We start from the raw sequence: 24,699 nt of genomic DNA, 5'->3' as shown, positions 1-24,699 counted from the left end.
CCAGTCACATGTGTTGTCTTCATCAAAAATAGCATCCCTGTTCGTCACAAGCTTCTTTGTTAGTGGATTAAATAACTTATATGCTTTTGATGTTTCACTTACACCAATAAAGACACACTTTTCAGCTTTGTCATAAAGCTTCTTCCTCTTCTCATCTGAGATATGAGCATAGGCAATGCACCCAAAAATTTTGAAATGATCCACAAATGGTTGTCTCCCACTCCAAGCCTCTTCTGGTGTCATGTTTTGGATAGAAAAAGTTGGGCTTCTATTGAGCACATGAATGCTCCAATTAACTACTTCTGTTCTATTTTTCCTCTCCGATACACCATTTTGTTGTGGTGTATATGTTGTTGTAAGCTCTCTTCGAATGCCCATGATGTTCACAATACGCTTCAAATTCTTTTGAGCAATATTCGCCACCATGATCAGTTCGAAGAGTCTGAATGATTTTTCTTGCTTCATTTTCTATACGAGCTTTGAAGCTTTTGAAAGTAGAGAAAGCTTTTGTTCCGCAGGAAATAAACCCTAGTTTTCCTAGAAAAATCATCAGTGAAGGTAATTAAATAGTTTTTACCTCCATTGGAAGACGGTTTTATTGACCACATATATCTGAATACACTTGCTCTAAAACACCCTTCACTCTCCATGATAGAGTCATTAGTGTTATCTTTGTTTAGGATTGTTACCTCTCCTTTTCCCATAATTGAAATTCTGGATTCGTCGCCAAGTTTTACTTTATCACAATACGTCACATCCAAGTTAGTGAATATTGACTTGTTCCTACTTATATGATTGCTGCAAACTGTGTCTAAGACCCCTTCCTCTGCCTCTGCCTCTACCTGTGGAACGAGTGTTGGTAGAAGCCTTCAAAGCTTGCTCTTTTGCTGTCAAATTTGAACTTCGATTCATCTTCTGCTCATGTACTAACAAGGAACTTTGCAATTCATCAAGGGAGAGTGCATCTATATCTTTGACTCTTCAATTACACAGACAACATAATCAAACGTTCGTGTTAGGGAACGCAAACTTTTTTCTAAAATGGTGACATCTTTCATCTTCTCGCCATAGAATCGCATCCTAGTGCATATCTCCATTGTTCTTGCAAAATAGCTAGAAACAGATTCACCATCCTTCATTGCTAATGTCTCAAAATCTCTTCTTAAGGCTTGAAACTGTGCACACTTCACTCTAGTAGAACCTTGATACTTTTTCTTCAAAAAATCTCAAATGTCCTTAGAAGTTTCTTTGCAAAGAATAGTTTCCAGGATGGGGCGATCGGAAGAGATAATTTTTTGCCTTTAGATCCTTCAGCCTTCTAGCCTCCAAGTCTCTGCTTTCTGAGATTCTGTCAAACTTGTGTCTTTTTCTGGCTCTTGAATTCCTGATTCAATGATTGGCCAATACTCCTTTGATCGGAGAAAGTTCTCCATTAGCATGCTCCAATGGTCATAGTGACCATCAAATCGTGGAATGACTGCTTGCACAAAGTTGGAATCTGTAGCCATGGTTATGGGAAAGAGATTTATTTGATGCAATATGTGATTTTTAAACCTCATTACGAAACCTTGCTCTTGATAGTTGATACCACTGTTAAATGGCAGAAAGGAGAGAAAAATATATTAAGAGGAGAGCGTAAACCAGAAAGAGGCTGCAACCTATTTTATTCATTAAGGATAAAGCCTTTGTAACTGAGTAGCAAAGATGGTCGTAAATTTGAAAGTTTTTCATACTTCATCCTCTTTAAAGTTCCAGTCTCAACGGTATCAAAGGGAAAGGCAAAAAGAGTTCCTTCCAATGAAGAATTATTGGGCTGGAGGCTCAAGAACATTGTGAAGCTCTGTGGTATGCGGCCAGTGAAAGAGTTATTTGACAAATCCAAGTAATAGAGGTTGTTCAATTTGCCAATCCACGGGGGAATGCCTCCACTGAGATGATTCCATGACAGATCCAGCATCTGCAGCATCTTGCATCCACTTAACCATTTCGGAATTGAACCTTTGATCTGACTGTTGGCCAGCACAAAAACCTTGAGATTGCTGAATTCTAGATTTTGACCCTGTGCTTGTGGCATTTCTTCATTATGGAAGTTGTTTGTAAGGACTAGCGTACTTAAGTTCTTACAGTGACTTAAAACCTCTAGTGTTGCTGACAAATTACGCAGGCCGGCCTTCGGAAGTGAGTTGGGTTAGGGATCGAAGATTCTTGAAATTAACAGGTGGTCTCTCCGTAGTTGAAATGGTCAGAAGAACCAAGACATATTCCTTCCAATCTCAAGCAATTCATTAGACTAAAAAGGACCGAACAATTGGATTGATTATTAATGAGAACAATATTTTTCAGTGCAGAGCAATTGAAATTAACTGAACCAGCCAAAGAATTGATTTTCAAATTAAGCATCTGAAGAGATACAGAATTCACCAGCGATGCAGGCAATGGACCGGTGAATCTATTTGACCCAGCATAGAAAACCTTAAGCCTGGTGAGGCCTCCAAAGATATTAGGAAGAATTCCAGAAAATTCATTGTTGGAGATGTCAAATTCCAATAGGTTTGAAAGCTTGCCAACTCCCTCACTCAGTGGCCGAGATAGCTTATTATCCTGCAGGTATAGTTCATTCAAATTCTGTAGCAGAAAGATGCTCTCTGGAAGGCTTCCTGACAAATTATTTTTATTAATAGACAGATGCTGCAGAGAGGAACAATCACCCAAATTTCGTGGAATCTCACCAGAAAAGTAGTTACTTGACAGTTTAAATACTCGGAGCTGAGTAAAAGAGGAACACATAGTTGTATTTATAGAGCCTTCAAATTGATTATTGCTAAAGTCCATGATCTCCAAGTTTGGAAGATGAAACAAGCTGTGTGGAAGAGAGCCAGTGAAGAGATTTTTGGAAAGCTTCAAGACTCTAAGTTGATCCAAACATGCTAATGATTCACAGATCTTCCCTGTAAGTTGTGTGCTTCCAAGTTCCAAGCGAACCACCCTCGTGCCAACACATGTGACACCAGACCAAGTGCAGTAATCAGAGGAGGTAGAACTATTCCAGTCCGGAATAGCTGATTCTAAGCACCTAGAGAATCCAATCAAGGCTTTCAAATCATTGGGGCTACTTGTGAAGTTCTGAGATTTCTGAGTAGTACTACCAAAGCTGATAAATGCTATCAAAATGGTAGACAAGAAGAGACTACGAAATCCCATTTGGTATCTCAATGAAAAAGGAAAAAAAAATGGACTCAGCAAATGATTTGGTATTTCAGTGTTTGAGAAATAGCGCACATACAATACAAACATTAAAGGAACACAATTTATAAAACGATGGGTACACTACTGTTATTACTTGGACTTCAACGTATAAATCACTTCGTAAATCCCATTCAGTCAACCACCTTGGTGATAAAAGTCAAATATAATCTTTTCTGGACAAGATAATCCCTTAAAGCTAAAGACACGTATACATGTGTAATAATGTTATAATAGCAATATCATCACGTAACGCAATATGGACACCATTTTCTTCCTCTTTCTTATCTGGTTGTGGGATTTTTTATTTTTATTTTCCTGACGATTAGGATGCATGTGATGGTCCGTATTTTGTGACTTGCAAGAATAGGGCTCGTAATTTCACTTTCATTTTCATTCGGCAAGTGTGCTAAGGTTCTTCTAAATCCTAAAAAACAAAACAAATGACGTCTAAAAAAACAAAACTTCCATCAAACTTGTTATACCCGGGTTAATAAACTAATCCACAGATCACAGTATATCATATGTATACAAATTATCCAAAATGTTAGTAATACATCGCTAAAGCTAGGCAATACACAACTACAAGTATTCCCATACGAGATACGTGAAAGCCAAATTCACAATGCTTAATGACTCTAGTTTAATTTGCTCATTCATCCATTCATTATATTCTATGAAAATACCCATCCAGAAGCAAAATACATGCCAATGGTTATCAGAATACCAGCAAGAGAACCAAACCAAAATGGAAAATCAATGATCTGCAGCTTCTGGTGATGAGGCTGAGCAGGAGTCTCATCTGGCGGAGAAGGCATAAAGCCTGAAGCGCTGCAACGGTAGAGACCCCTGTTTCCTTCAAAGCTTGTTAGTGGAAAGGTATCAAACTGTCCCTTTTCTGGGATTTCCCTATGCAACTCATTATAAGACACATCAAATGAAGATAAGAAACTCAATTCAGTTAATGATTGTGGTATTTCTCCGAAGAGTTTGTTGTGAGACAAATCCAAAATCTCCATCATTGCCATGCCTGATAGCTGCCAAGGAATTGGTCCAGAGAGTCTGACCCTTTGGTTGTGGCATTTCTTCATTGTGGAAGTTAAATGCAAGAGCTAGCGTACTTAAGTTCCTGCAGTGACTTAAAACCTCTAGTGTTGCTGACAAATTATGCAGGTTGGTGTTTGGAAGTGAGAGTTGGGTTAGAGACCGAAGATTCTTGAAATTAATAGGTATCTCCCCACAGTTGAAATGGTTAGAACCAAGACCAATTGCTTCAAATCTCAAGCAATTCATTAGACTAACGAGGACTGAACAAGGGAAATGATTATGACTGAGAACAATGCAGGTCAGATTTTTCATTACAGAACCATTGAAGTTAACAGAACCACCCAAAGAATTGTTTCTCAAATTAAGAATCTGAAGAGATGGAGAATTCACCAGCGATGCAGGTAACTGACCAGTGAATCTATTTGACTCAGCAGAGAAAAGCTTAAGCCTTGTGAGGCTCCGAAAGATATTAGGTAGAATTCCAGAAAACTCATGGTTGGAGATGTCAAATTCAACTAAGTTTGAAAGCTTACCAACTCCCTCACTCAGTGGCCCAGATAGCATATTATCCTCCAGGTATAGTTCATTCAAATATTTATTTTTAATCAGTGGAATGGATTTAAAATATCGAATTATATAAGACCTGTATATAGCCAATATCAAATAATTTGGCCATGGTAATTATTAAAAAATAATTCAAACTAAATACAAAAATAACTAAGAATATAAAATTAATACGCTGATCACTTGTTACTTTTAGCAGTTCAGATTTTTCTGTTGTGATATTAAATGTCTCAACCTTTCCCATAATTTCTTCAGTGGTTCTCTCCCAGACAATTTGTTTCATCTTCGAAACAATTCTTTGGGTGGTTCATTTACCTGTTCTGCAATGAAAAATTTGACCACCATTACTGTCATTCATAATCAATTCCATTGTTCAGTCCTCGGTAGTCTAACGAATTGCTTGAGATTGGAAGGAACTGATCTTGCTTCTAACGATTTCAACCGTGGGGAGATACCCTGTTAATTTCAAGAATCTTCAGTCCCTAATCCAAACATCACCCTGCATAATTTGTCAGCAACACTGGAGGTTTTAAGCCACTACAACAACTTAAGTACGCTAGTCCTTCCAAACAACTTCCATATATTAATCAAGAAATGCCACAGCCACAGGGTCAAAATCTAGAATTCAGGAATCTCAAGATTTTTGCGTTGGCCAAGGGTCAGATTAAACTTTGAAGGTTCATTTCCGAAATGGTTAAGAAGAAGATGTAAGGTGTTGCAGAATCATCTAACTGGAAGCATTCCCTCTATTACTTGAACCTTTCAAATAACTCTTTCACTGGCAACATACGACAGAGCTTAACAATGTTCTTGAGCCTGCAGCACAGAAATTTATCACTTGAAGTACAAGGAACCTCTTTTCTATTTCCCTTTTACAGCAATGGGAATAGCATATTTATGCACAAAAAGGTTTCAAGTTACCGACCATCTTTATTGCTCGGTTAGAAAATGAATCAACAATTTTTGTACAATGTCAAACGTAAAGAGGATAATGTATTATGTTGTTTTCTTTCATTTGTATTAACATTATTGTAATTACGTAAACAAGAGTCTTGAACTTTTTATCGTTCCCTCTAATCTCTCCATATCTAATATCTCTGGATCTTTCTAATCTTGTCACCCCCCACCGGACTACAATACAGCAATGCGAAATAGTTTATGTATGTTGTAAAATATAAAGAAGGATAAACTAGGAAAATAAAGAAATAATAGAAATTAAAAACTATATAAAATATGAGAATTAAAAGTTTATTTGAAGAATTAAAAGTCATTAGAGAAGCTTTAATAATTGAATCAAAAGTTTTATGATATTGAGTTCTTTGAAGACAGTCAATTGTTTTGCTATGTACAAATTATAAAATAATATTATTATTCATGTTATTGTTGCATCGGTTGAAAAAGTTTTTTTTTGAAATTAAAATTGTTAAAATCTTATTTGTGATCTAGTATGTCACAAGATAGCTTAAATAGTCTTATTTTGATTTCTATTTGAAATTAATTTTAAAAAAAAAATTATGAACATATAATTAAGAAATTTGTAACAAAAAATGCAAAAAGAACAATATTCAAATAATTACGAGTGCATAGTTTTCTCAGATAGCCTAGGACACAAAAAATCTCAGTACCAGCCCTAGCCTGGTTTAATAATTAGTGGACGATAAACATATTATGCGAAAACTACAATTAAAAATACGAAAGAAACAGACTAACTATAACTAGTCTTCAAGCTGATATGGGGGAAGGTAAGATATAATATTAAGCAAAACATTCTACTATTTGAAACGTAATTTATGAGAGGTTATCATATAGCTGAACTTGTCATATACCAATATGCTTGTTCAGAAGCAAGGACTAGAAGAAATGATTTTGTTCTACAATGCATCAAAAAGTTGGTTAGACACATCATCAAAGTCAAGGATAAAAGTGCGAATTTCCATAGGAGCAAGCTCCACGTTTAGCTCTTTTGGATCAACTGGCCCTCCCCTTGAAACTTGCTTACTTCCAGAAGAGCCTTCTACTTTCCAAGCAAGTCTTTTCTTCTCCATCTCTGTCCTTTCTTGATTGGCAGATAAACTCATCTCCTTCACCTCCTTGATCTAATTTCAAGGAAAGCACTTAAGTTAGAAAACACGCTAAAAAAGTTAGAAAAAAAATTCCATGAAACCTATCACTTTTTACCTTCCTCCCAGGCAAGAGCTTTTTCAGCTCCACAGTTGCAATTACAGAGAGATCTTTGTCTTCTTCAATCTGCATAAATTTTATCAGCTAAGAAAATGAGGGAGTAAAACAAGAAGCAAACCCAACCCTTATAGGTTCACAATGGCAGGAATCCATCTCTGTAAACTTGTGCAAGTTTGAAAATGATTTTGCTTTTCCCCAACCCTTATAGGTTCACTGATTTATTCCAACAAAACTGCAATTATGTTTTTAGAAGGAAAAAAAATGCATTTCCTTCATTTATTAATTGGTGCATTATTTTTCAGGGCCAAGGCTTATACTTCATTCTAGCAAAATCATCAAAGGAACATACAAAAAAGAGAAATGGTACAAAATCATCAAATCTGTTAAGTCAAGGAAAATCAAATGTGAAAAATACTACATAAGAATGAAGTGGACACCTCATATAGATGTGCTAACCGAAGGAGAACTGTCCCATCATCAAGTTCCTGAAAAGTCCAAGAAAATAAATATAATTACAAGATAAAAAAATTTCTACATAACAGAGTGCGTATTTTGTTAGGAACCAAGAGGTTCCAAAATTGAAGGTCCACTCTAAAAGAGACACCATTGAGTAAATGGGGTAATATAGCAGTGGGTGGAAGATTGACTATACCAATTAGTAGCTATTGGTTATATCAGTAAAGTGTATTGGATTAGTTATAACCGTTGGTGGTTAGAAGTACCTGTAGGGTGAAAGGCATATAAATACAATTGTATCCAGGAATAGAGATTCTTTTTGGCGATTGTAATAAAACTGTTTCACAGTTGACAAGGGGAATCCCTCCCTTGGAAAACCTTTGGGTGTTCTTTAATCTTCTCTCTCTATCTCTTTTTCTCACTCTCAACCCTTCCTTTGATCTTGATGTCTTAACATATGTGCACTTTCTCACACATAACAAACAAATAAAACAAGTTTTTCTATACCATCATTGTATTGGCCATGTAATTGTCACTTGTTATTGTTGGCCAAAAGCAATTGCCTCTTGTTAATAATGAACTAATACTGTTATGGTGTTTATCACTGGAATGTGGAAAGCGTGATCAAGCAGGAGAGAAGTGAGGGAGAGTTTAGTGAGAGAGAGAGAGAGAGAGAGTAGTTCATTATCAATCAGAGCTCCTTATTTGTGCCTGGTTACAATATTTATAGGGTGGCTAAAAGGCTTTTTGACGGGAAGGGCAGTTATGCCACGTGTTATCCACTATTTGTGTTACATAGCCCAGACTGTTGGTTCCGCATATGCCGGTCTCTTACTGTACGTCAGCACAAGTTTCCAAAACCCAACCTATTATGTCCAACGCCTGGTTAATCCCCATAACAAATACAATTGGGGATAAGGGAATCCCTTTAAGCTAAAGACACATACCTGTAATGTTATAATAGCAATATTATCAGGTAATGCATAAGAAGAATCAATTCCTGAAAATGTTAATACACGGGAATTCATCCAATCATCTTTATCATCCTGCAGAGTCAAATAGACCTTTAGTGACTGATACATAATATAATTATAAATATTAAAAGTTTATCAAATAAAAGGTAGATATATGTCCAAGAACTATTTTTCTTTTCCAGTATTGAATTTCACCTTTTCAGCAAAGGCTAACAGAAGTGGAGAATATATTTCCTGGCCAAAAGTACGACGCCACTTAGCGCCCTCACCCAAGGGGTCTATTCTGTAGTAAAATTTACCTTGGACCTACAAAATAGGTTGAGTTACGTATTCCAAATTGCCAAAATCTAAATCACACAGAAGTTACATTTTCCACACATAAATATAGGCAACAATGCAGGCATATTGCTCCGACCAAATACACTAACAGCAAAAACTGCACACCGCCATAAAATTTTGGTTGGCATAATTTATTGGAAACATTGGAAATAAATCCTTCTTTTCAAAACCTCACTGCAATTTAAAATTGGCTATTTTCCTTCTCAGTTATATATCAATAAAACATTACAAAATGCCAAATTATGGCATTGACACTTTCGTCAGCTTCAGCTAAAATGGATTGACATTGATTCGTCAAATCTTTTTCTGCCATCAGCATTAAGACCCATTTGAGAGCAATTGTTAGTTGATCAAGTGAGAATAGATAACCAAAATAAACATCTAACCTCAATAAAAAATAAAAACAAAAGTAGCAACTAAATTATTTTAAAAGTATGGAAGAAATTCTTACAGTTAGACCCCTGCAATCATCACCGACACAATCTGTTTCATTTAGAGCCTCATCAACACCTCTTGAATCATCAAGTAGTAATCTCCTGTTGGTGACAGAGAAGAAATAAAGTTTGTTAACCCTTTTAAAATGAAATAAAAATACATTAACAGAACAGAAGAGTGAAAATAGACACCCACAAAACAAGATAGTGGAAGGTGGTGGAAGCAATTAAAGCAATGAGGAGCCTCTTTACCATTGCACGTCCCCAATTAAAAGACCCCCATCCCCTTCTCTAAGTTACAAATACATAAGACTGTTGCAGGAGCAAATTCATGAAAACTTCAAATTGTAAAAAGATGAGTATTAGGAACACACTCTAACTGTCTAACACATTGTATCTAACACACTCTTTCTTATTGGTTAAAAGAGAAATGCTAGGAACACACTCCCTCAAACATACACTCTCTCTAATTTTGTAGCTCCCACATCTCATTTAATGATTCTCTATCCTAGTTTGCAGTTTTCGATATATTTTAACCAGTTAGAGACAGTGTGTTCATAGCACTCATCCAGTTAAAATTTATTGAAAAGTACCAAATTAGGAGAGAGAGAGAGAGAGGTTCATTGAATAAGGTGGGGGACCCACCAAATTTTGTAATTTTCAATAAATTTCAACTAATGAGAGATAGTGTGTTCAAAAGAGTGTGTTGCTAGCATTTCTCTTGTAAAAATAGCATACCATTCCATGATGGATACATTTTTTGTTCATCTAAATGCAAAATACTTTAAATTGATTGCATATTTCATTTATAAATATCAATAATTTAATATCATTATTTCATCAAAAAAGTCTTAAAGAAAACCTAAAAATCTATATAGCACGTTAATAAGAAATTTATCCCCCAATTAAAAAATAAGTAAACAAACTAATGATGGCAAGAAGATAAAACTAGTAAGAACAGCATCATTTATTCATCAGACGAAAAATGGGCTAAATGACAAAAAAATATTGATTTTAGCACCAAGGAATGCTTTCACAGTTCTGGTGAAAACTTCACAGCAGAAAAAAGTCATGTCAGGTCCATGATGGCCTGATGGGCCAGTGGAGCTTTTTTGTAACAGATGTTCATTTGTGAGCCTTGAAGTAAGCAAACAATTAAAACTGTTAAGTGCAAAATTTTAATTCGCAGGTTAATCCTATCCACTCTGAAAGCAGAAATCCAAACTCTAGTGTGCAAAAATGGAGAGCATGATGCGAATTAAGCAATTCATCCCCCACCACTAAAATGATTATTGATGATGAAGACACTGCTAAAATTCCCACTGTAAATGCTGAAGCAGATAAGTTCCCTAAAAAACTTTGCAATATGATGCACTAAAATACCAAATTGCTGCCTAAATTGTACATCTCAGAAATCTTCCCCTCCTTTTTTCCAAAACTTTTTAATGATTAAAAGCTTTTGTTCCCTTCTGTAAGCTAACACACTTCAGCATAGATGCAAAAAGACCACATTTCCAAGCAACAAAGTAATGCTAACTTCTAAAACATGAGTAATTCAATTATATTTCAAGTAACTCCAGTATGATCGCAATCTATTTAAATCACCATGAAGAATAACACATACCTGTGAACCATCAGCTCTATTTGTCCATCTTGTAAGCTGGATCCTCCAATAGCTCTATCCACCAAAACTGAGAATTCTGTTTTATTATCCTCTGTGTATATCCCAAGATTAATCTGGAGGATAAAATAAATAATATTGTGAACCTGAAGGTTGGATATAACTTCTTGTTGAATTTATGAAGTGCTTGTGCCAAAAAGCAAGCTGTCTCAATTATAAAGTGGGATTGGGCATACATTTGCTGAAATCCAAAACCTCCACTGACCAAAAAAAGAACTTTTTCTCATTGAAACGAAAAGAACACAGGTAAAAGAAGAAGATTTGCATATGTCAAGCTTAACAAGCTCATGAAAATGAACGATTTCGATTTGAAAAATGCAGTTTATTATTAGAAGTTGCATATTTTATCATACAAGAATAACCAACAGTTAGCAAGCATAACAGTTTCAGCAATAACAGCCCCTCCCCCCCAGGCAAGTAAGAGGGGGAAATTAGGTCATGAACACTGAAGATGAATGACAGAAATGTTGCATAAAAGTTCACATACAGGGTAATAATTTCCAGCAGCAGGTTGGTTCACTTCTAGGTCCCAGTCTGTTCTGTAGTCTCGTATCTGCAGTGGGATGAACTCCATAAATTTAAGATACACCCGAAGAAAAAGAAAATGGATGATGTTTGCAGATACTTTTATACCATCAACAAATTTTATGATCAAATCAAAAGATGAGTTGTTTCCATTTCTTTACTTCCATGAAAGAAGTATCTTTTGGCAACAAAACCCAGCATCTGGAAATAGAAAGATGTTGGAAATTGGAATATCTTATAATATCAATATTACATCTAATCTAAGAGCATATCATATCAAGTCAATCTCAATTCTATCAATAACAGTTAGTTATTTTACTTCCTGCTGGCCCTCCTGATATCTCCTCTCATAGACCCTTGTAATTAAGGGTCATCTGGCAGAGTATCCTAATATCAATATTATATCTTAGAATTTTTTAATAATATCTTTAGAAATTATCTCTAAGGATTAGTTTTAGTTTCCATGTTTTGTAATATTTTATGATTTGTTTCCTTATTTAATTAGGATCATTAGTATCAATAGGAGTGAGTGCTATAGGCCTTTTATCACTATATATATATATTATATACGGTCAATATCAATTCTATTGCATTCAAACTTGGTTTTCTCCTTTCCCTCTCTCTACACCTTAAACCCAATAATTTCAACAAAAGACAATAATGAAAGTTATGCAAGGTAGCTTCTAGTCATCTAGTGCCAAAACCTATGGATGATCTAAACTATTTAGATGTGGTATTATATGGAACTTAATCTGAGCTGCATACCCTTTTGATAAAATCACGTCCATTAGAATCCGTGTAAAACGTGTTGTTGGTTTCCATAGTAGTTGAAATCCGAGTGGCAACTTCTTTGCCAATTCCATCTTCAATTGGTATAGGGCCAACCTGATATTCCAAATACCATAAGTTCAAATAAGTTTCCAACATGTTCTACATGAAATCCTTATATGAAATATATCTCAATATTTACCACAATGTAACAAGAAACACCAACAAAGGAAAATCAAACAGTCATAGGCAGCTTATACCACGACTAGGAGAATGACACAATGTAAATATAAAAACAATTATTTAAAAGCTTACAATAAACTCCACTTCAACATGCTCCTTTCCTTTGTATAGTCTGGTAATCTACAAACATATTTGAAGCACATTAATTTCTAATGTTAGATAAGAAGAGGATAAAAAGTCTTATTCCTAATTATCTATTACTATAATTGTTATCATTATGGAAAAAAAAATTGGAGCTGGGACAAATACAAACTGGAGTTGAACAGATACTGATAATGGGGTTTGGTTCCACTTTGCTAGACCTCGTTCATGAAGTGGGGAAAATTATTTTTCTAAGCATCTGGGCTGACAGGCAAGACTTTCTCCAGGCTATGTATGACAACATTCAATTATTATTTTGCAAAATTGCATACTCTGAAATAATTATCAGGATGGCACTAAGTGCACCTCCCTAAAGCTTTGATTACTTCTAGTAAAAAAAACATTGAAGTAATTTGCATAATATCAAGTGTCAAGAACTGTTCCATCTAAAATTTAAACTATAAGGTGAAGTCATAATTATCATTTAGAGGGAAGACTATACTAAAATCAACTATATTGTTAATCTATTGGACTAAAAATGATATATAAGCCAATGAAAATTTATCATATTAAGATTGTCAAGAAGGTAACATGCAATTCATGTCTTCCCTTTTACACTACACATTTTATTCAATTAATTATGAAATGACAATTTCATATTGCTAAATAGGAAAGAAGTTAATTAATAAGAAAGTAATATGAAGATGCTGTTAAAGATGTAACAAGCAAAACACCTGATATATCCATGGATTGATTTGTTGGTGCACTTCATCTAGCACAGGTCCATGCAAAACAGTCAATGGAACCTGAAAATTAAAGTGAAAGTTGTTATGGGAATTTGTTTGTTGGGATATTATATATCAGAAAGAATTTCAAACCTTTTTTTCATGGTTTATGGGATGTGTGCCATTTGGACGGAAGATATAGGCCCCAGAATTCTGTGAGGGAAATTAAATTGCAAAGTTATATCAAAGTAGGATACCAGGAGACTTAAAAAATGAATAACATACTGGGGGATAAATATGTTTTTACTATAGTCTTTGCAAATAGGATAACCTTCACTTTTAGTTCCTAAAAACAAGTCTCTTTTTGGTCCCTCATTTATGGAAATGTGTCATGTAAAGTCTATTTCCATAAACAAGGGACCAAAAGAAGACAATTTTTTTAGGAACTAATAGTAAACATTTTTATATTTACAAGGACTAAAATCATATTTAATCCACATATTTGTATCTACAGTAAAAATATCCATCCACCTGTGGATCTTTTTGATTAGTTCCATTGTATCCAGAATAGTATAGGTAACTTAGTTCAACCTGCTCCTCGACCTTCCATGTAAAAAATAACAGGGTTAATCGAGTTATACTTCTTTGCTTATCATTTTTCTATCCAACCATTTAAAATTCAAAGCTAAAGAATATATTAAATCATGAAAAGAGGAAAGAGAACATCACAAATACACAGGCATGATTAGACACATAAAAGGTTTCTAATTAAAAGGGAACCATCTGCAAAGTGAAGTCTCACAAACCAGGTTTCTTATATTAACATAATTGGTACACTTCTCTTGATCCATAGAAAATGTAAGCTTCAAATTTCCTTGACCAACATCAAATTTAGACTTTTCACTACTCTTATATATATCTACTGATGATCTTGTGGACCCTGAAAACAAGCAGAAATTATTTTATTTGTTATGAGCATGGAATAAATAAGCTCTTCAAATTAAATAGTAAAGCAATCTATAACTGAACCTGTCCTTTTGGCAGTTGAGACAGTGTATGTGCTAAAACCAAGTGGCGGTACAGAAACTGTAAATGCAAGCCAGTACTTAGGTGCCTTGGGTGGAGTTTGTCCTAGATATGCCTTCACGTAGTAATTTCTTAAGTCTACATATTTCTCAGCCTGAGGAAGAAGTTGAGATTCTATTTCTATACCATTAGAGTCATGAACTCTAACATTGGCCTCAATAACCTGAAGATGTTTGCAACACCAAAAGATATATTACTTGCATCTATCTATACACAAACACACAAGGAGCAAGCACTATCATAGTTAAATAGATCATAAGTTACAGGTCTGTCTATGCAAATACTACAGTCTTGTTAGGATATAAGGAGAAGGGAAAGTTAGTTAAGATGGTTAGACAAATAATGAGTTAGTTACTACAATTAGGATATTGATTGGTTAGTTAGAGGGGTTTATTAGATATAAATAGGAGAAGAAGGATACGATAGAGGGGGATCTTATCATTTGTAGATTGAGCATTAACTCTTTGTGAAAGGAAAAATCCTTTGTGAAGGGGAAACCCTTGGAGTAGAGTTTTCTCTCTTATTTTCTGTTCTTTTCTTACTAGTCAATAAAATCCTTTCTTTTCTTTCTCATTTGAATTCTTGGTTCCTAACAAGTCTACATTTATTTCAGCAGACTATAAGAAGTAAATAATACCAATGCCCATGGATGGAGTTAGAGATGGGCAGGCAGAACTCCTTATGTATATAAATATATATTTTTAAGTTGGTTAGTGTAACATTATATAAAACTAATAGTGTATGTTGTTATTATAATAATGGCTGAGGTTATTTAGTATAAAATTGTGTAAAACTAGTTGTGTTTGTTGTTATTATTGTAGTGGATAAGATTATAGTTGGTGTAAAATTGTGTAAAACTAGTTTTGTTTGTTGTTATTACAGTAATAATTGAGGTTATTATCATTTAAAATAAAAATTAGTTTTAATTTTATGTATAAAATAGGAAATGTTTTTTAAATGATTATTTATTAGAAGTTAAACATTTAAACAATTATAAAGAAAGAGAGAAAAATTAATCCCCCATTTAAACAATTATAAAGAAAGAAAGAAAAATTAATCCCCCATTTAAACAATTATAAAGAAAGAAAGAAAAATTAATCCCCCAATTCGATAGATTTCTGGATCCATCCCTGCCAATGCCAAATAATCTTTAACATCATATTGAAGAAGACATACTAATAGTTCATGAATGAAGACCACTGAAAGAATCAAATAGATAAAGATTATGATAATTTTCAGTATATCAGTTTCAAATGCTCTCAGCACCACCATATATTGAATTTACAACAACCAAGAAATATTATATTGACATCACTCACCGGAATCCGAATCACTTCATTCCTCCTCCAACCTAGAGAGTTGTAAACTACAATAACCTAAGTATAGAAAAAGATCGCAAGAAGATATAATTTAAAAATTAAATATAAAACAATAACACTGAGGAGTGAGGAAAGAAGGACAAAATATGAGATGAAATAAATATTTTTACCAAATTCTTTCCTTGAACCAGATCAACTTCTGATGCAGGACAGTAACTTATGTTCAAAAGTGGACACTGTAAAATATGAAAAGGAAAAACAAATATCAAAATACTCTACAGCTTGAACTTGGATATGATGATAAAAAATTATCAATATCCAAATTAAATGCTAATTTTACAACATTCTTTATATTCCTTTGGAACATACAGGTGTTAACTATCATATCTAAGCTCTAATCATTATAATCTTCTAGAGAGAGAGAAGGAACATAAAGCTTTAATTTTGTTGTATAATAAGACTAATTGGACTATATCAAAATACAAGAGAAGAGATTGGATGGACAAACTGTATATAACAACACATACAAGAAAATTGCTGGAAAAGAAATTACTTTTGTTGTGCTTAGTTATGCCACCTTTTGACGATTTTCTTTCCGAGCAAGAAGGTAATGTCTCTCATGTCACTGTCCAGTAGGAGAATCCATTTTTAATTTAGCTGCCCCTTGACCTTTTCATCTATCTACCTTGAACAACAATTTTATTTTTTATCTATCCACCTTAAACAACACTTATATCGAAGATTTTTAGTATTCGAGATCCTGTTGTTTCTAGGGATTTTTAGAATTCAAGATTTGAAAGAATCCTCTGAATTGAAGGTTCTTCCGAGTCCCCTTGATTAGGTTCATTTGTCCTTCAATCAAATTAAAAGAATTTGGTTTCTTAATCCTTCTGGGGTGTTTTTGGGCAAATCATATTTTCAATTCTTAACTCCTAGGTTAAGGCCCAGTTTAAATCAATTCCGCAACAAGCACTTATAAGAGAAAAAAATAAGGAGGTAAAATAAATCCAACTTTTTTCATATGTTAAAATCAACTTATGCTTTTCAATTTTTTAGAAACTCTCTGATCTAACTTCTTCAAGGATTGAGATGCTTAACTTGATTTTAACTAATGTAGAAGTTTGAGTGAATTTACCTCCTTATTTTCTCTTCCAATAAGTGCTTGTTAAGAAGTTTATCTAAACTAAACCTAATTATTTTATTTGGACATCTGTGCTTTAAAGAATAAATACCAATGTGTTAGGAAACCATCTATTAATAGAGTCTATATTAGGAAATGGCAGACGGGGAATTACATGGAATTGAATGATTAATGTAACAGATTGCACGTCCAGCAATCAAGGGGAATCAAGTGATTTATATAAGGAAATAATTGAGTAATTTATGTAAAGAAATAAAAGGGAATCAAGAAAGGAAGTTGACCCATATAACTATAAGAAAGGAGTTAGGGAGATGAAAAAAAGTCAGAAAAAGAGTTGAAGTCGGTAAGGGAGAGTGCAGGGTCTCTCAAACACCCTTTTTAACTTTCATTTCTGTAATTCTGCTGTTCTGGTACAGCGATCTATTGGTACCATCATAAATTGAAGAATTAAGCAGCAAATTTATGCTAGTTCAGAGTGTTCTGATCCAGTTTCTAACACAATGACAAGCTACAAAAGCGTAGGCCACTTAAGGCAATTTCCCTTGTGTGTTATGATGATGGAAGCTCAGAATTTGTTCTTCACTTCTTGCACTGTTCTGCTGCTACTGCTTCATGGAATTCTTTGTTTGGATTTAGAGAATGTTTCGTGAGTCCTAAGTCCTTGGACCAATTCTTACTGACCAGTTTTAGTAGTTTTTGGAAGAAGTAAATAACCCAACGTTTGTGACACAGTGCAATATTTGCTAAATTTGGGTGGAGCTAAGCTCTCGCATTTTTTAGGATACCAATTCAGATAAGCAGTTGCTTTGGGATAATATTAGGTGTTTGGCTTTCACATGGTGTAACGTGCATGCCTATTTTGAAAGGGTAAGCCTTACAGAAATGAGAAGGAATTGGGTAGCTTTACTACATTAATGTCTTTTGGTCCTTGATGTATACTTTTCTTTTCTCTTTTTTATGGAGGATTTTTTAACCTTCTTTCCCTCTGTCATATTCCTATCTTTGTCTCAATATATTTCTTATATCAAAAGAAAATCTCCCTTATAAGTCAACATGCTTAATGCATGAAATATGATAACATTTTTAACATATGCTAACATTATAGCATGCTGAATACTTGAGAAATAAAGACACTTCTATGTAGTGAAGATGAAAAAAGGAATAGAATCCATAAAAAAATAAGCAAAACCAGGTTTGCCAAGAAATAATTAATGATAAGAAATAATTTATCAACAACTATAACTTATGAGTAACAGTTTTAAGACAAGGAAGAAGCGGGTCATTTCAGCAAGTAATGAAAATACTGCACAAACTTAAAAAGATTTGAGATCTTTTACTTGTTGAAACTTTGTAACTGGATTTTGACATCTAGTAAGCAACGGTGACTCAACCAAGCAAGCCAGCGATGATGAAACCAATTCCTCTGCCTGCACAAAGGCAATATGCTACTAGATGATACGCTAACAAATGGTTATACACAATTACTTGAAGACAGATAAGCTGAAATCACACCTCCTTGTAGCCTATTGACAATCGCTTAGAATAATCATTGGCCACATGCTGCTTTTCTGTGCCAGTGACTGCATCATGGTGTTGCGCAATTGCTAAAGCATCAGCTAATGAGTCTGTATTTGGCCCTGAATTCACTCTCCCCCTAAAAAATTCTAGTTGTCTTGCAGCCTAATAATTTATTGGTAGAAAGTAAACATCCAAACACCAGTGGAAGACATTGACTAACTTGTAAACTAAAACTATAAAAATACAAATCATACCAAATAATAGCCACTCATTAATCTGACATAGCGTTTGATAGCTGGCCTACTGGTAAAGTATCCTGTCCAGTAACCATTTGCTCGATCTGCATAACTGGTATTTTTTTCATGCATACATGAGATAAAACATCATACACAGGGAATAAAAAACCAAGAATTAAGCAAAAAGATTATGCAACAACTAAATATTAAACTCACGGAAAAAAATCATCAGTCTTGATTGGCCAGGACTCATTTGTAGCATATTTTGCATCAGTATATATGGATGGTGTAGAGTACAGAGCATTGACGCGTCCATCCTAAAGTTGTCCATCAAACAAACTTTTAACAATCACACAGTTCATAATAACACAGAGAATAAAGACATAAAGTCAAATCAAGAGTTAAAACACAATCAAATTAATTCATGTATGTTAGAAAGTTACCATGTTTACATAATGAATAAGCTTGTCCAGCTGTCGGAACCATGTATGTGCATATTGATACTTAAAATCAGTTCCCATTGTCCACATTATGTGATTTGTTCGAGTTATGTTTGCCTGAAAATGAAACAATGTAGGATAACGATTCTGATGAGATCCAGCATAAAAGCCGTTAAAGTTCCCTCTATTTCGAACTCAATATCAAAATTAAAGTTCTCATTCAAGTTTCAAGCTAAGAACATATAAGTGTAGTTGAGATGGATTGTCATTAAAGGAAGCAGGAAGCATCTTTTGAAAGCACCAACCATAAGAAAATCTAACAGATCATTTACATGCTGATATTATAATCCAACATTGCACAAGACAAATAATTGGAATACATTGAAGTGTACAATATAAATCACTAGATAGTCTGAAGCAAACATCACTCACTATATAAAGATGATAACCTCAAAAGAGCTGAAACTAAGAAGCCTAGATACAAAATAGATAAATATATGACAAAGTCAAGAAACGTTAACAAAAATTTATATATTTGCAACATAAATGCATAATATTTGTAAAGAGGCATTCACATTACTAATTTCTCATTAATACATAAACATATCAATAGTCAATAAATGATGATTACAATTTACAAAAACGATACTTATGGTCATAACAGGCATAGTCCCCTGCCCCCAAATAAGAAATTTGTTTTTAACTATCAACATGTCACCAGAAATACACAATTTTCCTGCCCGTGTTAAAATATCATAAGAAACATCATTAGTCCTATCCAAAAGTTTTAGCTCTATGGAATAATAAAATCATCATTTGAAAGATATAATCTAAGAATGACAAGCCCTAGCTCATCATTTGGAAGAGATACACTTCTTTTTAAGGTAGACACTATCGGGTGCCTTTTAACAATAAAAAACTACAATAGTTACAGAACTGTGTCATGAGCCGTATACATTGACTAAAAGAACTCTAATGCACTTCCATTTTTCGTATTGGTTGTGAATTGAAAATTAGAATATATGAAAATATCTTATTATTTCTATAAGGCAACTCTCTCACACAACCTTAGTGCCATTCTGTCAATTCAGATAGTTATAACTGTCTTAGTTGGATAGACAGCTGTATCATTTAGGTTCCAGCTGGCACAGTTAGTTAGGTCTATGAACTGATGTGTATATGTATTAATTGTATCAAAAGGAAAAATGACAGTAATCATTTTTCTGACATACTAAAGATTTGTTTTCATTCTTTGAATTTCAATAATTTCTAAGAGTATCTGTTGTAAATAGGAACTAATTTAGGATAGAATATCCCTGTATATAACTCTCAATCTCTCTCTCTCTCTCGCTCCCTCTATTAATCACTCAATTCTGTTTTTAATCTCTAAACATGTTCTTGTGTCACAAAAGTCATATAACTTCTTCAACAGTTTGAAGACAAACTTGCTAAACTTACCTGTAATAATGCAGCAGCAACAAAGTCATTCACTCGATCTTGGACATTGTAATCAAACAATTGCATGTTATCCTTCAGCAAGTAAGCAAAATTTAGCAGAGCAGAGAACAAAATAGTTAACATGTGATAGCAAAATTAACAAGTTCTTATAGTATTACTTGAACTATTGGTGAGGCATCATTAACTTCAAAGTAAAATCCTGAAGGTGGCTCATAATTTTCTGGGAATGCTCCAGCAAAGATCTGGAAGAACACAAGGGCAACAAGGATACACCACATAATTAATAGAAACATTTATTTTAAGAGACACCAATCATGAAAAAACAAAGACAACCATACAAACATTTAAAGAGACAAACATTTCTTGACATTCACCTGGGCAGAGGGGCCAAGGCTCTTGCTACCCTGCCAGATAACCTCAAGACTCTTCTCCTTTTTGCGCTTAGCCCTATCTTGGTAATCTATCCGACCAAAGAAAAATGAGTCAAAACCAACCTGCATACAAAGTAGAACCAGTTGATAGCCCACAAAGAAATTAGTACTTCTGACAGCTAACTTTTTCCAAATATATTCATTAGTCATGACAAGATTTGTCACTTGAAGATCTATGGCATACTTCAGCTCCCAACAGGTAAGCCTGCACAGCAGAATGTCCGAAAGGATCAATTTGCCAACCAATTCTGGGAGTCACACCAAATTCCTCTTTTAGAAATTGATGTCCAAGTGCAGTCTGATCAATCATGTCTATGTAATGTGTTACTGCCTCATCATGCATAGCCATGGCACCATTTCTGTAACAAGGAGAAAATAAAGGAAAGAAATAACATCAATACCCAAATACATGACAAATGAAGAATATAATAAATGGAGAGAGACAATCGTCCATAGTTATTGGAACCCTCACAAACATGAATGATGACTTAGTTCTTAATCACAGTGAAAATTTTAATCAGAAAATGTAATTTACATGAACTCTAGTTGACCCGAACTAACGAGTTTCTTAACTACATCCTGAACAGCTTCACTTTGATCTCTCCACCATCGCTTGAAAAAGGCCTGCAATGATCAAAGTGAAAGAATTAATAAGAAACAGTCTACACATAAAATGAACATATAGTTACCTGCTATGTTCAAGCATATAACAGTGACAGGGTAGGAATACAAAACAGAAAATGTGAGATAAATATAAATTTACAGTATAAAGAAGAAATTCAAATATCCACGGAGTTCATGCCTTAGTGTTTGACAAACCCTCAAACTTTCTTGATATTCTTATCCACCAACCAATTTCATAAGCTAGTAAACCCTATCACACAGCAGTATCGAGTTGATCTAAAGAGAGAGCCATTAATAGTTAACATTATAAAAAAGCTTTAAAAGTAACCCATATTTTCAAAAGTTTTTTTCTGATTTTCTAAAATATTCCTATTTGCCAATGTCACGAGTATTAACAGTCTAAGGTCTATCAAGCTACTGTGGAAGTAACATTAATCTGTTGGCAGAAGAGGGATGTTAAATATAAAACATCACATTTGGAAGATAAAATGCCAAGGAAGGCATTGGCTACAGTACAGAAGGAAATGATGAACTTCAAATTGTATATTGGAGCATCACTACATTGAACCAAAACGACCAACTTTTATACCTCCTTTAGGCACAAGCAGAACCACTTCAATCCAATAAAGGAAACTCGAGAGAGCAACAGATAAGGGGGTTAAAAGAAAAAAGTTAACGTACCATCTCAACATAGATAAATTTTCTGTTCTTGTCAGCCAGAAGAGCATGCACCATGGAGTCCAAGACATTTTGCACACAAGCCCCCTACGCAATGTGACAATGCAATAAAACAAAAAGTCAATCAAGTTGCAATTTTCAGACACATCGCTCTCAAGTTTAATCAAAGAAAGAGAAAAAACAAAAAACAAAAAAAAAAGCACCTGAATTGAATTGTTGGAACCAACATAGTACTGATCAACGGTCTTCAACCAACCAACATCATCGTGGGTGTGAGCTACCAGATGAACATTGAGCTTCCCAGGGACTATGCCTTGGGAAGTGTTGTACACCATAAACTTGGATTGCCCACAAAGGAGAATTTCCAAAAGGGTCAACAAAAAGAGCAATTTTTTCGCCATTAGATGCTGAAAACATTGAGGAATTGCGTGTTCACCCATGAAGGGGAAAAAAACGTTTCAGAGACCAAAAGAAGAGCTGAAATTGTATTCTTTTTCTCAATTTGTCTGCCAAAAACGGAAGAACGAACAACTTCCACTTGGTGATCATGCACAGTGGTGATCCTGCAAGCTCATCAGAGTCACTTCCATGTGTTGTGTTCGAAGGATGAAAGTACAGACAGGTGGTTTTATCGGCTCTTGTTAATCTGACTTCGCTGCTAATGTAACCAAAATACATGACAGAGAAGTAATATTACACAACTTTAAATGTATTTTTTTAGGATAAAATGTGTATTACTGTTAATTCCTTGATATTTATTTAATTTGATTTTAATCACCACATTTTATTATCAAGTGCAGAGATCAATTTTCACAGGGGTCCTTGTAATTTAATTACAGATTTTGAGTTGGAATCTTTTGGTCTATACCAAAAAACCCTATATTTTAACTTTTTTACATTCTATTTTTTATTAATTAAAAATATTAAAAAAAACTATCCAGAAAAAAAATTAAACTATAAAATTAAAGACAAATTCATCGTAGTTTACAAATATGAAAACGAAAATTTATTTTAAAATATAAAGATTAAAACCAATTTTGAAGAATCTAAAACACATTCTTCTTTATTTTTATTGATAAAAAACTATTATTAAGAATAATCAAATTATTAGTTTTCGGTTACACAAGTTTTATTTATAATTGGATGATTTTTAATAAATTTTAATCAATAATCATAAATATATTTAAAAAACGTTAACATTCTAATAAATGAGAAGAAGGTGATATATTCCATTCTTTTAACATTCTTTATTATTATTGTATAAAACTTATTAAATAACTCTTTAAAAAAAATTAGGTTAAATAGTCATTTTTGTCTTTGAACGTGTAATTTGCTGAGAAATACGTCCCTGGAAGATTAAAATACAAAATTTAGTCTTCGAAAGTGTAAAAAGTATAACAAATATATCTCTAATAAAATATTATTAACTTTCGTGTGTCACCGTTGATAAAATAGCCTACATGACATAGAAGGACAAATTATATAGTATTTTTTGACTTTTCGTCTTCCCACAAATGCATTCATGTAAAAATATAAAATTTAGTTCCCAAAAGTATAAAAAATGCAACAAATATATTCAAATGTTAATAGTAGATTGTGACTAATTATTATAATTTCAAAAAAAATTATAATGATTGTGGCAATTTTTTTTAAAAAACTCGTAAATTAAATTGAGTCTAAAAGAAAAAAAATACTCGTTTTATAAATTATAAATACTCTTTTTACAATCTCGTGTTTGATGAAAAGTTCAACTAAAAAAAATATTTATTGTAAAGCATTATAGTTAAATTAGGTCTATGAATAATTTTTAGGGAAAATTGCAATTGCAATGACACTTTTAATATGTAAAAAACACTTACCTCCTTTGGAATGATTTTTTGTAAGGTTATGATTTTTTAAATGATCGGTCAATAAAAAATAATTGTATACGATTTATAAAAAATAAAAATCAACAAATTTTTATTATAATTTATAATTTGATGTCATTGCATATACTAATAAATATTCATATTTTATTATAAAAAATTTATAAAGAAAACAATTAAATAAATAGTATTTGATTAAATATAAATAATGATTTTCTTATCGTTTTACAATAAAAAAAATCTTTTTTTCCTATGTTGATTGCATTTATTCAAAAGTTAATAGCTAAAGGATTGATTTTTTTGTAGTTGAAGGAAAGTAAAAAGAATTCGTCAAAGTAATAAAAATTCAATTTTATTTGTAATATTTTATGCATGTATCAACCGTTAATGAAACTTAAAAATTACATAATGGAAAAAGACACTTACGTGTGTGATATAACTCTCTTGAAATTTTGTGCCGTCATTATAAATTTTTCAAAAATTATAATAATTAGTCACAATATATTATTAACATTTGAATATATTTATTCTACTTTTTATACTTTTGATGACTAAATCTTCCATTTTTTCTTTCAGAGACACATTTGTCAGCGGGGTGGGAAGATGAAAAGCCAAAAAACTATTATGACAAATATATCCATA

At 33.4% G+C, this 24,699-nt stretch overlaps 3 protein-coding genes across 3 annotated transcripts; all 3 read right to left on the bottom strand.

Annotated features, from left to right (window-relative positions):
* Positions 1-2,211: 2,211 nt before the first annotated feature.
* LOC114391087 (phytosulfokine receptor 1-like) lies at positions 2,212-3,201 on the bottom strand. The gene has a single exon (XM_028352076.1). It carries the CDS (start codon positions 3,199-3,201, stop codon positions 2,212-2,214), a length of 990 nt encoding a protein of 329 aa, XP_028207877.1.
* Positions 3,202-3,917: 716 nt separating this feature from the next.
* On the bottom strand, positions 3,918-4,854 carry LOC114391086 (phytosulfokine receptor 1-like). Its single transcript, XM_028352075.1, has 2 exons — positions 4,274-4,854; positions 3,918-4,152 (listed from the first exon to the last, which is right to left on the bottom strand). Exons 1-2 carry the CDS (start codon positions 4,852-4,854, stop codon positions 3,918-3,920), a joined length of 816 nt encoding a protein of 271 aa, XP_028207876.1.
* A 1,728-nt stretch (positions 4,855-6,582) lies between these two features.
* LOC114389534 (probable alpha-mannosidase At5g13980) lies at positions 6,583-22,854 on the bottom strand. Its single transcript, XM_028350226.1, has 29 exons — positions 22,396-22,854; positions 22,196-22,279; positions 21,426-21,514; positions 21,075-21,249; positions 20,834-20,953; positions 20,618-20,701; positions 20,460-20,531; positions 19,005-19,118; positions 18,778-18,878; positions 18,580-18,673; positions 18,320-18,487; positions 18,145-18,234; positions 15,837-15,902; positions 15,667-15,723; positions 14,291-14,510; positions 14,068-14,201; positions 13,793-13,864; positions 13,415-13,474; positions 13,271-13,342; positions 12,528-12,575; positions 12,210-12,329; positions 11,407-11,472; positions 10,863-10,975; positions 9,256-9,340; positions 8,661-8,771; positions 8,439-8,537; positions 7,473-7,520; positions 7,033-7,101; positions 6,583-6,950 (listed from the first exon to the last, which is right to left on the bottom strand). The coding sequence occupies exons 1-29, from the start codon at positions 22,630-22,632 to the stop codon at positions 6,726-6,728; spliced, it is 3,093 nt and encodes a 1,030-aa protein (XP_028206027.1). The 5' UTR covers positions 22,633-22,854; the 3' UTR covers positions 6,583-6,725.
* Between the last annotated feature and the right edge of the window lie 1,845 nt (positions 22,855-24,699).

This window comes from Glycine soja, chromosome 16 (genome assembly GCF_004193775.1).
Source record: "Glycine soja cultivar W05 chromosome 16, ASM419377v2, whole genome shotgun sequence".
Taxonomy (NCBI): domain Eukaryota; kingdom Viridiplantae; phylum Streptophyta; class Magnoliopsida; order Fabales; family Fabaceae; genus Glycine; species Glycine soja.
This window is presented reverse-complemented; position numbering and strand designations above follow the sequence as displayed.